This window comes from Vigna unguiculata, chromosome 10 (assembly GCF_037176805.1).
Source record: "Vigna unguiculata cultivar grain cowpea cultivar isolate G323 ecotype 2 chromosome 10, ASM3717680v1, whole genome shotgun sequence".
In the NCBI taxonomy this organism is placed as follows: Eukaryota; Viridiplantae; Streptophyta; class Magnoliopsida; order Fabales; family Fabaceae; genus Vigna; species Vigna unguiculata.
The window spans coordinates 34,036,701-34,053,281 of record NC_140801.1 but is presented as its reverse complement, the minus strand read 5'-3'; the positions used below and the strand labels follow the sequence as shown (position 1 = coordinate 34,053,281).

The window sequence follows — 16,581 nt, the reverse complement described above, 5'->3', positions numbered from 1 at the left end:
TTTAAAATAATTTTTGTTTTAAATTTATATATTTTATAATTTTTAATATTTTTAATATGTATTTAAAAATAAAATAAAATCTAAATATATTTATATTTATATTTATATATATAATTTATTTATAATGTATTGAAAAGTAAATAAAATTAAATGTAATTAAATTTTAAATTTAAGAAAATAAATAAAAAGCAAATATATATATATATATATATATATATATATATTTCTTGGACATCTGAAAGTCTAAAATTTTAACTGGATGTCGACTTCCAAAAGTATCTTGTACCGAGATAGACATCTGAAAATAATTTTGACAATCTTGAGATCGTGATCTACGCGACTTCACTTAAATGGTCAAAGTGTAGTTTTGAAATTTTAAAAATTTTGGAGATGCAGAAGAAATCTTCGAACGTGTAGGAAGAAAGACCCTTAATAATGCTACCCAAATCTGCATCACTCACATGTAAACGAGTTATTCTTATTCAGTATTACTCTTAACTGATGCCTCTATTAAAGATGATATTGAATGAAACAAATTCACCAAGACACTTATGTTTTCTATATTCTATGTAATACATAGTTCAAAGAAAAAGAGGATCTTTCAGAACTTAACATAAACTTTACAAGTGATCTTCAACATCTCTCAACTCAGGTTAAACATTTTCTTTTTAAACTCATGGGAACCAACTGTTTAATTTGTTAATGTTTGCAAATAGAGGAATATTTGTTTATGAAAGCCAAATTTAAAAGTATAAAAGGAAAGAAGCTTCAAATGTGATAACTTAAGAGAAATGCTTGCTCAAGATTCACTAGCTTAACCTAACAGTGTATACAATATACCAAAGATAAAAATTTGATTCTCTATAACATCTATTTGAAAGGGCTTCAATTTGTTTCATGTATCTTCGTCGTGGTCTAACTTCAAATTATCATTTGGTAAATCTTGCAATCAGCTATTGGAAGTTTCTGTAGCCAACACCACCAGCACCTTCAATACCTCTGACAAATATAGTGTCAACTACTCTTTTCCCAATAAGATCCCTCAACTCAATTTCACCAGGGAATCTGTTCTCTTTCAGTTTGGAGAAAACCTGTGATGTTCAAAGGAACAAGATGATCACGAAAATATGAAAAGTATTCAAATGTAAAGGTAAACCAGGTACAATAATATGCTCTGAAAGACTTACCAATTCGCCATTGCAATATACTTCAAAAGCACCAGAGCTTTGAAGGAAGGATTGAAGAAAATTTGTAAGAAGCCAAGTGCTTGCAATACTTCTAAACTTATTGGCACGCAATGAATAGTACCATAGTGGTGGTGTCATTCCCAATCTAGGGAATATTTGGTCACCAGCAACTATAGCTACAATAACTCCAGTTTGCACCACTGGAACTACTTTTCCCAGAATGCGCTTTGGAAGTGGAGGTGGGTAGTTAGCCAAAACAACATTAATCCCAGGAAATTCAGATTCCAGCATATTTTTAACTGTTACTGCATTTCCCCTGCAGAAAAAGGCACGAAAATTAGATACTGTTTGTTCGACTTGTAAATATGTGGATTCTACAATGAAACAAATAAAGGATGAATGCAGCTACGACAAGCAAAGTCTAGCCCAATTTGTTTAACTTTACTAGTTTAAACACATCTTAAATTCTCATAATGTTATAGAAAGATCAATATTTTCAAAAGCTTAAAAACTATAAAGCCATTCCCTCCAATTCTAAGGGCTACACTCCCTTCCCAGAGAGATTAATATGTGTAAAGTTAATTCATTCTGTAGAGAACAAGCATCTTAAGATAATTTTTTTTATCTTATTGGTATAGCACCAATTGAGGAAAAAATGAAAGAAATCCATTAGGGTGGTTTAAACACATAAAGACTGCTACTGGAAGGACCAATATGGAGACTGAAGGAGCATGGTTTCAGCACTATGGAAAGGAAGGTGAGACCAAAAAGGACGTTGAAATTGTTGTTAAAAACAAGGATCACATCATGGTAAACAATATGTCTGAGAATTAGACTTTTAACCCAGCCGATTGGTATGTGTCATCTATGTAACTAACTTTTGTAGAGGGATAAGACTCTCATTATTGTTATCCTTGGTAACACTTCTTCGCATAATTGACAACCAGTTTTTGAACCTCTACTATGGATTTTGAAACTTCAAAAGATGAAATAACGATTACAACCACAGTGTATCATTTTCATCGACAAAAGTCCTAAAACAAATAATTCACTAATTAGATAAGTTGTGAATAACTTTAGAAGCAACATAGCGAAGAAAAATACCCCTTCAGACTCATTCGTAGTTGTTCACCACCACCACAAGACTCATTCACAGCTAAACAAACTGTCATGTAGTACACACTAATCTCCTAAGGATGGGCTAAGTAATTTTAAAACTAAGAAGCAGGAGCAGAGTAACTCAAGCTTTCTTCAAGGGAAGACACAATAAATTACTCAAACGTACAAAAAGGACTAATGGAGGAGTTGACCATGTACCAAAAGATACACTCTGACAATATGAAAAGCAAGAACTAGAATATAGGTCAACAATACTAAAAGGGAAACAAAACACACATTTCATCGGTTATTAATTTATTATAAGTAATCATTGACTAAATAACCCTAACTCAGCCTGAGACCAAGATAATTAAATACCAATAGATGTTGTGTGATTCTAACAAATAACCAACCCTAGATACAGTTCATTATGCATTACATTTGTTCAATTTAGCAGCCACACAGATAACATTCTCAATCATCCTATTTGCTTTTGCCTTCTAAGAAACCGAAGGGTGTTAAACCCATTCCATAGGAAAAAACCACGTTCATGGTGTGAATAACGCAAAAGTGATAACCTACCGTTCGCTTTCATCCTGAACCGCAAATAATAACAAAAACAATATTGCACCAACTTCACACTAACAACAATTACACCGTACTCTTCCAACTAGATTACAACCCCACATAACAACATATCACAGATATAATAAGAACCCCATGATTAGAACTTAATTAAACAATTAGAACAGAATTGAAAAGAAGGAAGAATTTGGGAAAACTTGTAAGAGCAGGAAGTGCAGAAGTCAATGCTGACAGTGTTGCCAGCTCCAATTGAGCCAATACCGCTCTGTTTCTGTGGAAAAATTGAAAAAGAAAAAACGATTAGAAGAATCCCAGATTAAAAAAATGGATTTTGCATAAGGAAAGGGCGCAAAATCATAAATTTGGAAGAGGGGAATTGAGAAACCTGCGCAGGGAACTCGAGGGGTTGAGGAGTCGGTTTAGGGTCGGGGAAATTGCGATAACCATCTTTTGGAGGAGGTGCAGGAACGAAGAGGTTGAGAATGTCAGAGAAGAAAAGGAAGAGTGGTAACCCAACGAGAAGAATTTGGGTTCGATCCATTGAAAGAAGAAACTCCAAGAAAACGAAAGAGAAAGAGAAGAAAGTAATGTAGGTGTGGCTGTGGCTTTCGAGAAACAGAACAAGAAAACTTGATCTAGTATTCGGTCAAACAGTTTATGTTTTATGATGTTTTCGCTTACTTTTAATATTTATTTCGTTGGAACTGTTTCACCCTATATATCTTTTAAATTTAGATTAATTTAATCTTATTAAAATAGTTTATCTTTTTAATTCTGAAACATCATTTTTTTTTTTACGATTTTAGGATGTGAAATTATAAAAGTATAGCAATTTATACTAAAAGTATAGAATATAGCCTATATTAATTCTAACAAATATAGTGATAAAAATCATTTTATCAAAAGAATAACATATGATAAAAAAAATAATGTGAGAAATAAGATTAACGATTGATTGGAAATTTGAAAAACTGATATAGTATTTTGAAATAGTCAAATTGATCCATATTCAAAAGATAAATGTTTAGAATTAATATTTTGAAAAGAAAATAACAAAATAAATCTTAATCTAGATTCACTTTTTATATCTATATAATCTTTTTCCCAGTTTAATTAAGTTTTACCTTTATAGTAATTACCTTTTGAATTTAAATATTTACTACGATAAAAAAAATTCCCGTTTTGTTATTTTAATCACGGATTCAAATAATTATTCATGATAAAAAATCTACAATAAAAAATATAAAAATAATTTATTTTTATAATTATTCTTTTATATTTTTTTAATAGTATATTAATATTTTAATTTTAATAATTAAAAATCATTTTATAGTTTAACAATTTATTTTTTATTGTACTTGTCCATCCAAAATATATTATTATTATCAGACAAAATGACCCGATAAATATAAAATTTGAATGTGAGATCTGTAACAAAATATTAACACCCTAAAATTATATTTATGATAATATAAACAAAATCCAGACAATAATAAATTAAATTCAGTAATTATAACGGTTAAATATTATGTTATATATTGAGATTATTTTATTTCACACTCTATCAAATTTGCAAAAGTCTATAAATAAATATTATCAAAAGAATATATTACACCTTGGATCTAATCGGCCCATTTTTTATAAGAATAACTATTATAAAACAAAAATAAATATACATACATGTAACATAAAAAGAACAAAAAAATACACATGTCCGTATTGAATGTATTTTTGTAAAACCCTCTTTTTTTACTGTAATTTTAATGGGATACCCCTAATCTAATGGGCCTAAGGGCTGACCTATAGGGTGACAAGGCTCCTACAGCAGCCAAGGCCTCTCATTCTGCACTCACTTGCCAAAATGAGTGCTCTCGCTCTTCCCTTTTCTCTCCATAGAAGTTCTGTTAGGGTTTGGGTCTTACCCTTCCTTGCGTTAACTCAAGCCCATTCTTAATCCATGTAAGTTGATTCTCCACCGTACCTTTTTCATTCTCGGCTCCGTGGTCGGTAGTACTCACTTGCTTGGCTGTCGGGATACTCTGCTAGCTTTTTCCAGGTAAGGAAAGTTAGGGTTTATGTATTTAAAGTTATTTTGCCGATTTTTTGTCTGTTTTTATGGTTGTGATGCTTGAATGAGGTTGTTGGTCGAATAAAGATGTATGGTGTGCGATTATTTTGATTGATGTGACGCTACTCTTTTTCTACATTACACACTTTTAGTAAAATGAAGATTTCTACTATGTTAACCGTTGGATCGAGCTCAAATTTTAATAGTTGATCCTTAACACATAATTCTTGACTTTGACCGGTCGGATCTTTAATCGGAGCTCTGTAGTGAGAGAAGTTTTTATCGCAAGGTCACTGAATTTGTGTTGTTGACAACACTGCACACTTTTCGTAAAATGAAAGTTACTACTTCGTTAACCGTTGGATCGAGCTGATATTGTAACAGTTGATCCTTAACACATAGCTTTTGACTTTGACTGGTCGGATCTTGAATCAGAGCTCTGTAGTGAGAGCAGTTTTTATCGCAAGATCGCTGTAGTTTGGTTGTTTCTCTAATCTTGAATGGTTATTACTGGCTTGAATCTAATTGTTATATTAAAAGCATGTGATAAATGATTATGCATGAGTGATGTTATTCATGGATTGTGGATGATGGGGTTGGTATGAAATTGGCATGTGATTTAAATGAGATGGTTGGTATCAAGGAGACATGGTATTGATATGAAATACAAATATATATTCACTGTTTGGGAAGGATGAGTTGGTATGGATTCAACATTTGGTTATGAATGAGAATGGGTTGTAAAGGTTGGCATGAGATATTTTGTATGGTAAACATTACTTGATTGATTGAACATGATTGGTCTGTGGTCAGTGCGTAATTCCTTAAATCTCTAGGTGGGATTTCAGGGTCGTGCTTCAGTGGTCGGGACGTAATTCTATGGCCCATGTTAGTGGGTGTCCATGGTGGTGCCCCATCATAATAATTTGGTAAGGATTCAAGGTAAGGATTGCATCCTAACACTCTAAGGAGTCAGTTAGTCTCACTTAGAGCGAACTGACTCCTGTGGTGAGAGTAGCAGGAGGCCTGCAATTCATTAAGGGTTAACCTTGTGTGTAAGGGAATTGATTCATTGTAACACTTGTAACACATAGCTCGAGGGTGAGCAGCTCGGGGGTGAGTAGAGGTATCCACCACAAGTGCAAGCATCCGCTGAATCTAACCAGATTATATGTATCCAGATGAGTCGAGTCGAGTCTTAGTGTATTGATTGGAAGGTCATAACATGCTTGGATGATGTATGTATATTGGACTGTGAAAGTATATTTGATTGCATGATAAAAACTAATTTTGGCTCTAGCTTACCCTTCTGTTGTTTGTTGTATGTTCTGTGGTGTGGTCTTTTCTTTTGCAATGATCATCAACTTGTTGATGCGAGCAGAGGTGAGAACTCCCCGTAATCATCAAGGTGATGGAGGTTCCGCTGCATAGTCTGCTTGGATTGGATCTAAGTTTACTTGGACTTTCCTTTAGGGCTATGGCCCGTGTACTGCTGGTCTTTAGGCTTAAAATTCTAAGTGTTGTTGATTTATATTTTATACTTTGTTATGGCATCGTAGTGTGCCCTTTTCTTATTCGGGTTTTCTCTTGGATAATCATGAGGAGTAGTGTCTACACTCCAGGACTTTGTTTCTAATACTATCCTGCGTGACATTCCTTTAATTAGCGTTATTAATTAAATGGGGTGTTACATTTATGGTATCAGAGCCTGGTTCGTCCTTAGGATGACCTGAGGTTGTGGGTTTGTCATGCCTCGTAGGCGTAAGTAGTCATGTCTAGTCGAGTTTGTCAATGAAACCAAAAGTTTTAAGAACAGAAAATGCCTTGATAAAGTAATGAGGGTGCACACTCATGACTAGATTAAAGGTTGTTTTCCTTTCTTAATTCTAATGGTTTCGAGAAAGAAGGGTGACAGACAAAAGGGTTGGTTGTCTGTAAGTGATAGAGTGTTGCTTTGTATGAAGTAGTTTGCCTTGTTGCGCCTTTGTGCTTTGTGTCTAGTGTCTACGGAGATAGGGGAATGTAGATTGAATGTCAACTTGGTTTGCTCACCTTTACAAGTGTTGGATGGGGTCTCTGAGACAACGTCTTACCTGAGAGATAGGAAGTTGATGTATGATGTATATAATTGAGCAAGGAAAGCTAAGTTTTGGGTTAATAAACCGGAGGAGATGCTAGAGTTCACAAAATAACGTTTGGTCAGAGGAAACTTTAAGGATAGACTCTCAGAAACAAATACTACAAGTTTTCTAAAAGAAATTGAATTCAAAGATTTAGAGCACTGAAAGGTATCAGTGCATGCAAGTGCCACATTGTTTGAGGAAAGTCAACCTGATTCTACATCCTGACAATGTTGAAGTTCAGAGTCATGCAAATGCATACAGTGTTAGGAGAAGTGGCATTGAATATAGTCATATGGTCACACCTAGTGCTTCTTGGAGTAGTGGAAGAGGAACAATTGGCAAATTTTAGATTGCAAAGAGTGGAGAGATTGCATGGCAACCAGAAAGCTAAGATATGAGGAGACCGTGAAGTGCGAAAAGATGGCAAACCTCTAGTGAGAGGTTGAGATGGATAAGGGTTCACTAATCAGTCAAGAAAGATGATGTTCCTAAGTGGGAAAAAGAACAATTTATGGTTAGGGAAGAAATGGCATAAGGGATTCATACTAGGATTAATAGTCAGCAGGTGAGGATGGATCTTTTCAAACTAATAGTGGGATGTTTCAAGGAAAAGTAGGTCCCATGAGTAGGACATTTGACCTTGGGTATAAAGTGGAAGATTTCACGTACCAGAAGGAGGGGCACACCTTTAAAGGTTATTCTCGTAAGGAAGGGCAACCCAACTGATGTCGAAGCACAATGATGGAGAGAGTGGAAAGAAAAGTTTTGAGTGGTTGACAAGGTGTCTACGATGGTTGATGCTAAAGTGGTTAGCACGAATAATCTCCTCCAGAGATGCACCTTACAAAGTGATTCTTGGACTAAGAGCCGAATTATAGACGTGTTCTGAAACAAATACTAGAGTTTTGACCTTGGTGTGGTGGAGTTCACTTATGCGTTGGTGTCTGAGGAAGAACCTGTGACAATAGTTCCTAATGGAATGGTTACTACTGTGAATTTGAAGTAAATACGGAAGTGAAGGAGATGTTGGAGAAGTAGTGGCTTATACTAAGTATAACCACAAGGATGACTGCAAGTTTGGTAAACCTTAGAGGAGAGGTAGTGGTAGGATAGATTGTTCAAGGATAAACGTTGGATAATGGAAGATTGGCTTTTCAGGCCTATAGTTGTAAAGAGTGGAAACATGATGAAGGTATGAAATTTCAAACAGGGTAGCGGCATGATCAAGGCTTAGCGGCGAGCTTCCAAGTGCGAACAGAGTCTTTAGAATGTGCAAGGAGGGTATTGACAAAGGTTAGAGTGAGTAGGACATATGGTTTAAAAAGGGTGGATACAATGTTGAGAAAATGGGACGTTAAGACTATAAAAAGGTGAGTTCAAAGGATTTTGCAAGTTCCATAGAGGTTTTGGAGGAAGACTTCTCAGCGATGATTGCGTCCTTATCACGGCTAATATGAAAGGAACATCATTTTGAGTGAACGAATGAGTGACTTGTGTGTTGATCATAGTGGCGCAGCGGGATGGTGGGAAGTGATACCTGTGAAGGGTAAGAGGTGAGTGGAAAGAACTATCTTACTCATGACCTAGTGATTTCTATGACAACCAGTTCTTCATAAACAGTGAAAGTTTCGTTCTTATGAGTATTAAGTAAGGATGTTCAGTGATCATTTAAAGTTTGAGTTTATGGAGTTACTCAGAGAACGATGGGCAAGAGAAGTAAGAGATGGTTTGAGTTATGATTTCAAGTTAGGGTACCAACCTAAAAGTAAGAGAGAAGGGGTAGGTGCTTAGCCAAAGAAGGGAACTCAAGATCGGGGTTTAACGAGGTGAGAGTAAGGAGTTGGTGGAGAAGTAAGTGTTTGGGTTAGGAGGAAAAGATGTGAAGAGATTTCATTGGTCTAGTCATCTGACTAGAACTAGTGAGTCTCTCAACAAGGTTGAGGAAAAAGCAATTCAAAAAAAAAAAATCTTAGTTTGAGAAGTATCTTAGAGTTGATATGCATAAATCACACTAGAAATTTCAAGTCGAGGAAAGACATGGTTCTAAAGCTTTTGGGGAAGAATGGTTACAAGTTAGTATATCAGAAATGAAGGTGAGATGCTGAAATAATTTGGTAATTGTAACAGGGGAAAGTTTAATTTGGAAATGGAATGACTTGGTTGTGGACCTTGTTACCATTGGTGAAAGTTAGTAAAGGAGGTAAGATGTTATGAGTGTCGTTATGCATAAAAGTGGTCAAGAGTGTTAATGGTGAGGCAGTAGGCTAGAACTCAATCGTGATCAAGTCAGTAGAGTGATGCATAAAGGAGTGAACAAGGTGACGAGAACTGATAACGAACATGCTTTAGTTTGAGACTTACAGTGATTTGAGAGGTAGTGGAGAGCATATGGTGGGTGAGTCGGTATATCAGATACAAGTTAGTTGGACAGGTATGAAGGAGCATTCCAGTGTTAAGGTTGCAAGTCGGAAGTTAGTTCGAGTGTAGTGACTAAATCAATCTACATTGTAGAACACATATCGCATAGCACAAAGGCAAAGTTTCCAGTGGCTATAGGTGTTGGAGTCATCAAACCTATCATGTCCAAGGGCGTGAGGAAAACGTAGTTTTCTTCCTATCCCATCGGTGAATTTTCGAGGACGAAAATTTTTGTTGTTGGGGAGAATGTAAAACCCTCTTTTTTTTCCTGCATTAATTTTAAAGGGATGCCCCTAATCTAATGGGCCTAAGGGCTGGCCCATAGGGTGACAAGGCCCCTAAAGCAGCCAAGGCCCCTCATTCTGCACTCACTTGCCAAAATCAGTGCTCTCGCTCTTCCTTTTTCTCTCCACAGAAGCTCTGCTAGGGTTTGGGTCTTACCCTTCTTTGCGTTAACTCAACCCCATTCTTCAATCCATGTAAGTTGATTCTCCACCGTACCTTTTTCATTTCCAGCTCTGTCATCATGATTCTAACTAGGGTTCACCATGATAACCCATTTTGAATCTATTCCACTGTTTTATAGATCGTAAATATGCTCCGTGGTTGGTAGTACTCACTTGCTTGGGTGTGGGGATACTCTACTAGCTTTTTTCAGGTAAGGGAAGCTAGGGTTTATGTATTTAAAGTTATTTTGCCGATTTTTGGTCTGTTTGTATGGTTGTGATGCTTGAATGAGGTTGTTGGTCGAATAAAGATGTATGTTGTGTGATTATGTTTGATTGATGTGACACTACTCTTTTTTCTACATTACACACTTTTTGTAAAATGAAATTCCTACTATGTTAACCGTTGGATCGAGCTGAAATTTTAACAATTGATCCTTAACACATAATTCTTGACTTTGATCGGTTGGATCTTTAATCGGAGCTCTATAGTGAGAGAAGTTTTTATCGCAAGGTCACTGAATTTGTGTTGTTGACAACATTGCAAACTTTTCATAAAATGAAAGTTACTACTTCGTTAACCGTTGGGTCGAGCTAATATTTTAACAGCTGATCCTTAACACATAGCTTTTGACTTTGACCGGTCCGATCTTGAATCAGAGCTCTGTAGTGAGAGCAGTTTTTATCGCAAGATCGCTGTAGTTTGGTTGTTTCTCTAATCTTGAATGGTTATTACTGGCTTGAATCTAATTGTTATATTAAAAGCATGTGATAAATGATTATGCATGAGTGATGTGATTCATGGATTGTGGATGATGGGATTGGTATGAAATTGGCATGTGATTTAAATGAGATGGTTGGTATCAAGGAGACATGGTATTGATATGAAATACAAATATATATTCACTGTTTGGGAAGGATGAGTTGGTATGGATTCAACATTTGGTTATGAATGAGAATGGGTTGTAAAGGTTGGCATGAGATATTGTGTATGGTAAACATTACTTGATTGATTGAACATGATTGGTCTGTGGTCAGTGCGTAATTCCTTAAATCTCTAGGTGGGATTTCAAGGTCGTGCTTCAGTGGTTGGGACGTAATTCTATGGCCCCTATTAGTGGGTGCCCATGGTGGTGCCCCATCTATATAATTTGGTAAAGATTCAAGGTAAGGATTGCATCATGACACTCTAAGGAGTCAGTTAGTCTCACTTAGAGCGGACTGACTCCTGTGGTGAGAGTAGCAAGAGGCCTAAAATTCATTAAGGGTTAACCTTGTGTGTGAGGGAATTGATTCATTGTAACACTTGTAACACATAGCTCGGGGGTGAGCAGCTCGGGGGTAGTAGAGGTATCCACCACAAGTGCAAGCATCTGCTAAATCTGACCAGATTATATGTATCCAGTAAAATACATATGTAAAATACATGTAAGAATTTTTTGCATCAATTTAAGTTTATTTGAACTTAATATTTGTGAGAAGTTGAACCAAAAATTAGACCAATTAAGGAAATATAACAACATTTATAGTCTTAATCAGTCTTTTGATGCAATTACAAGATTTTGTAAAAGTGATAACCTTTTTGTTTTAAAGATCGAACAAATTGAAGACTCACATACTTAAAATACCTTGAAGAAGAAGATCATAAAGAAAGACTTCGATTATCAAATCTCAAAGCCATATAATTATCACTTAAAATTGTCTACATTCGATGAAAATTATCATCCCGGTGTATATATAGAGTGAAGAGTTAAAGTAGAGAAAATTTTGATTCCTTATTGTTTCAATCCCAAGACATCATTAGGGTCAATCACTCCTCATCTGAGGTATTATTCGCTTTGGAGGGGTGTCGATTCTGTCACGATTTTGTTTCAAAAAGACGCCTTGGATGATACAAGGAGAAAGAGATAAAATGTCCTAGACCTCGAATTCTAAGTAAGTGGGATTATTGAGTGCAATAATAACACTTATGATGTATATCCTAAACAATGTGTTAACCTTTTTAGAGTTTGAACAACATTTCATTAGAAAAAAATGATAAAGGATATTGGATTAAGCAAGAGGCGCATGATCTTTTGGGAGGACTTAAGAGTATACATACATGCATGTTCCATTCCTCCTCATTATAGAAATAACTCATTTTGAAGTTTCAACAACTTCGACAAGGATCTACAATATAAATGATTACTGCACAAACTTAGAAATTACTTTAATTAAGGCTTATATGAATGATGAAGAGGCCAAAACAAATAGATTTAATTTGTAGAATTATACGAGTTCACGTCTCTAGACGAATTGGTTCAACTAGCCATCAAAGTTGAATAACAAATTCAAAGAAAATATATTTACAAAAAAGATGCTTAAAATGATGATTTCTATAATTCTTCTTAGAAAGATAAAAATAATTTTCAAAATGATAAACATTCTTTCAAATTTATAAAGAATCTACTTTACAAATTGGTTTTTCTAAGGATAGAAATTCTACACACTCTTCTTCTACTACACCTCAAAATACATACCAAATCAAATGTTTTGTTTTACGTATTTGGAATTTAGCTATATTCCATATAATTATTCTAACAAAATATCATATCTCTGATCATTAAAGAAGGGAAAGCTATTAGTGAACATAACTCAATTAATCATGCAAACAACTCTTATAAAGCATCACCTATTTATTCATAATGAAATTAAACCTCAATTTGAAGGTTATTTGTTAATAATAAAGAGAATGTTTGGTCAAGTCCAAAAGGACTTTGAAAGTTTTTAAAGTCGACTCAGCTAAAACATCGGTTCAGATAGACTCGTGTCGACTTTCAAATAGAGACAACTTGGTTTGAACATTGGTCGAGGTTGAATGTGTTATATTTAAGAGGTAATTAAAATCTTGTAGTGGGATTAAAACAACTCAAGCTTAACCTTAACCCACTTTAAAATGGAGTTTTGGAAGCTATGACTTCTTGTTGGTCCACTAATTTGGTGACCCATAAAAGGAGACTTATTCAAGAGTGGGTTAGGTCTAACCCACATAACATGAATCAAATTGATAGTGGTGCATACGCACGACTCGTATTTTTTGATTTTTAAATTTTGTTATTTTGAAAATAGAGTTCAATATTATTATGTATAAATCAATTATTTATAAATAAATAATTTCAAAGATTATAATTGTTAATTTAGTTATATGTAATGATTAAATTGATTAAATAAATATATAACTGATTTAATTACGTAGAATTAATTATTATTATTATATATTATGTTTTTTTGAATTTTGGTTATATTTTAATATTATTGGTATTTAAGTTTTTTAATTGGCAGTAAATTTAAATTTTACGTAATTAGGCTGAAATGGTATTTTGTTGTCATTAAGCTTTTAATTATGGATTGAAGGTGAAAGTATATAATTTAAATACTATGATAAACAATATTTATTGAGTAGAATAAATATAATTAAATTTTAAGTAAAATTTTGATGAGAATACCAAGAGTTGGCGGCAAATGAGGAGTTAATATATGTCTTTTCCAGACATCTAGAGACTGATATTGGGAAGGAGGTTTATATATATCGTTAGGGTGTTTCATTTCCTTCGGTCATTTCAAGTTTAATCATTGTGATCCTGGTTGTTCAGAAAGGAAGAATGAAAAGAGTCATCTTACAGGATCCCAACCATCAGATGTCTACTTCGAAGCATTTTAGCTTTACCAATTTCTACCAGAACTCCGTGATGATCTCTTTACATATGCCATTGTCTTTAATTTTTCTGTGCTTTATGTGTAGACGTAGTTTTTGGACCAAAGTTTGATTTTTTTTTCTGTGATATTCTACTTTGAAATGAATTTTAGTTTTAAACAAAACTTTTTATTTTTATGGAACGTCAATCTTTCAGACTTTTGTATATGATAGGAGTGTCTCGTTTTTGAAGAAGGATTTTATGAAGAATGGGGGAAAGTACTACTCATGGGAACGAACTATTTCAATGATCCGAAAGGAAACATCATCAACATAGAGTTTGAAGAAACTCTTCTTGTTGAGAGACAGATCCGTGCAGTTCAGGAGATAATGTGATTTTACGATCTTGACGATGTGGGATATGTGTGTACTCTTTATTGTGGAGATTGATACTTTCGCTTAAGGGTGTTTGATTTGGACTGGAATGAGACTTAATACCTTGGTAGACAAAAGAATGCTCTTGCCTATAACCCTATGTCCTCACAAAGGTTTTTCCAAGCCTTCAGGGTGCAGTTCATCCCAAACGGCGTATGGAAGTCTTGTCCATTTTTATTATTATTGGTAGTGTAAATGTATACATATTGTTGCTAATATTGGCTTCCTCTTGATGCTTGTGATAGTTATTGTTAACTTTGCTCGATCACTTCCAAATATTTTGTGAGCATGAGGTTTCCTTTAACAATCTGGTGAAATTGTATGATCCTCTGTCAAAAAAGTTTGAAATATACGTGCATACAAATGAAGTTCGGAGGATTGTAGATTTTTTTTTCCAATATGTTTCATTCTATGGGTTGAGTTCTACTTGTCTCCTACATTTAAATTATGTAGGAAACAATTCCTTTCTTCACAAGATTTTCTCGGTCGAAAAAATTGAAATAGTATGTAGGAAACAATTCCTTTCTTCACAAGATTTTCTCGGTCGAAAAAATTGAAATAGTTTATAGTAGAAATTTGGTCATCGCTTCCAACATCCAAGTTCAAGTTGGTTTTGCTAAGAAAATGTTAAGTTCAAGTTGGTTTTGCTAAGAAAATGTTAAGTAGTTATGATGTTCAAGTGTCTTCTTTAGTACAGATTTTGTTTATAGTTAAGTTGTTTTAACACAATTTATTTCATCCACCTCTTTCATTACTTTAACTCTTGTTTCGTCTGATGCTTCAATTTTATTTTTATTATTTTCAATTTGGGTCAACAAGTGACAAAATACAGACCATCATAATAATCCATTGCCGGAATAAAGTAAAAAATTTCCCACCAAAACGGTGAATCCAATCCATAACTAAACATACTAACTCGAACCAGTTTCAAGATATTGCTCGTTATGTTCTTGAACAAGCTATTTTAGTGTTTGAGATAAATATATATAGATACAAGTCCAATGAAAATTAAAAGACAGAATTGAAATCCCACATGTCCTTCCCCAGTTATACTTCACAAGTCATTATAAAGACAAATAAAGCAAAACAAAAACCAGGGAAAATATTTTTTTGTTGCACCATGCTCGTATAATCTGACAGATTATTGCACATCAGATTAAGAATTTTGGTGCTTGTGTTTAACTCCCTTAGAATCACTATCAGGTGAGATGACATTATGCCAACATTAAATCACAAACAATTTATCAAGGCAATGTTGCAAGACTGAAAATGTACATTTTATCCGATGACTATCTAACTCGATTAAATTTCCTAATAACATCAAGATGTTCATTGGTAGCAGGATGAAAAAATGATGACAAAATGCAAAGTCTAGAGGTTTATTTCAAAAGAGAAGGGGAATGTATTTGATCCCTCTTCTCTTCACATCATCATAAAGGGAAAAATAAACCATCAATTAAAATAAAAAACCACAAATGTCAATGGCAACACAGGCATAGCAATCAGAGAACTTTGAAGACCATTATGAATGATGATTCCACATCATATTCAGATATTAAAACCTCATCACTTTGCTAGCCTTAGAAGTATTAACCGAAACCAAATCAGAATATGTAGCATCAACTGCAATATCAACAAAATAAATAAAATTCTTCGAATGATATACAACTAAAGCCAAAAAGACTTTGAAAAGTACTAAGTGCTATCCATCAAATAAAAATAGCAAGACTTGAAACCCTAATTGTCACACCCATCGAACCAAACAATCTAATTAAAAAAACACAGAGCAAAGCAATCAGAGAACTTTGAAGACCTTATGAAACAATATATCCTCATGCCAGTATCAGACAAGTTTTGAATTCATCATTTGCTTCGCTCATTGAATTGAACAAATACTGTAACGAATTATTTGGCAAAAAAAATACAAATTGGGCGAAAAACAGAACACCCAAAACCATGAATTTTGATTGCCGTGGATAAATGTTGCACCTGAAAAACCTTATCTCGTAATTTCCTTGCATCTAAACTTGGAGATGCAAAGGGCTACATGGTGCATCATGCTATCAATCACTGCCAAAACCCAATGGAGTAAAATGGAACTACAGAGAAAAAAGGTACTATGGCGGCACCGTGGAAATGCAATGGTAAAGTAGAAGGTTATGATTTGTGACGGTGGTGTCTTCATCATTTATACTACGAGATCACTTGGGCAATTAGGGTTTAGGTTTTTTTTTTTTTTTTTTTTTCTGTTTGTTTTGTTTTGACCTAAACAAAACAAATTTTACTTAAATATTTTTATTTTCTTCTATTTCTAATCATTTTTTTTTTGTATTTTTGTTTATGAAAAATCTATCATGAATTTTCAAAATATCTTAATTTTTTTCAATATTTTAAAAAATTTATCACTAATTTTATTTTATTTGGGTTCAATAATTTTTTTTCCAATTAAATATTTTTTCTATGTATGTTATGTTTCTCTTATTTATAATAACTTTGTTTTACTTTTAGGATTTTTAAAATATTTAGTTTGCACTATTGTCTCAAAAAA

The 16,581-nt window shown here is 34.0% G+C and overlaps 1 protein-coding gene and 2 non-coding genes across 3 annotated transcripts; all 3 read right to left on the bottom strand.

The window, feature by feature from the left end:
• Nucleotides 1–742: 742 nt before the first annotated feature.
• On the bottom strand, nucleotides 743–3,530 carry LOC114165834 (selT-like protein). Its single transcript, XM_028050429.2, has 4 exons — nucleotides 3,256–3,530; nucleotides 3,068–3,141; nucleotides 1,188–1,503; nucleotides 743–1,091 (listed from the first exon to the last, which is right to left on the bottom strand). The coding sequence occupies exons 1-4, from the start codon at nucleotides 3,409–3,411 to the stop codon at nucleotides 954–956; spliced, it is 684 nt and encodes a 227-aa protein (XP_027906230.2). The 5' UTR covers nucleotides 3,412–3,530; the 3' UTR covers nucleotides 743–953.
• A 12,000-nt stretch (nucleotides 3,531–15,530) lies between these two features.
• On the bottom strand, nucleotides 15,531–15,609 carry LOC114167996 (small nucleolar RNA R160). The gene has a single exon (XR_003600594.1). It is a non-coding gene; the product is annotated as a small nucleolar RNA R160 (small nucleolar RNA).
• A 214-nt stretch (nucleotides 15,610–15,823) lies between these two features.
• Nucleotides 15,824–15,905, bottom strand: LOC114167997 (small nucleolar RNA R160). Its single transcript, XR_003600595.2, has one exon. It is a non-coding gene; the product is annotated as a small nucleolar RNA R160 (small nucleolar RNA).
• Nucleotides 15,906–16,581: the final 676 nt, after the last annotated feature.

Bases quoted from the DNA above. Each gene is read 5' to 3' on its own strand.
- LOC114165834 (XM_028050429.2), bottom strand. From the start codon at position 3,411: ATGGATCGAACCCAAATTCTTCTCGTTGGGTTACCACTCTTCCTTTTC. The intron at 1,504-3,067 runs GTTTTCCCAAAT...CTTTTTCTGCAG, and splicing joins TGCACTTCCTGCTCTTACAA to GGGAAATGCAGTAACAGTTA. The intron at 1,092-1,187 runs GTAAGTCTTTCA...TGAACATCACAG, and splicing joins TATATTGCAATGGCGAATTG to GTTTTCTCCAAACTGAAAGA.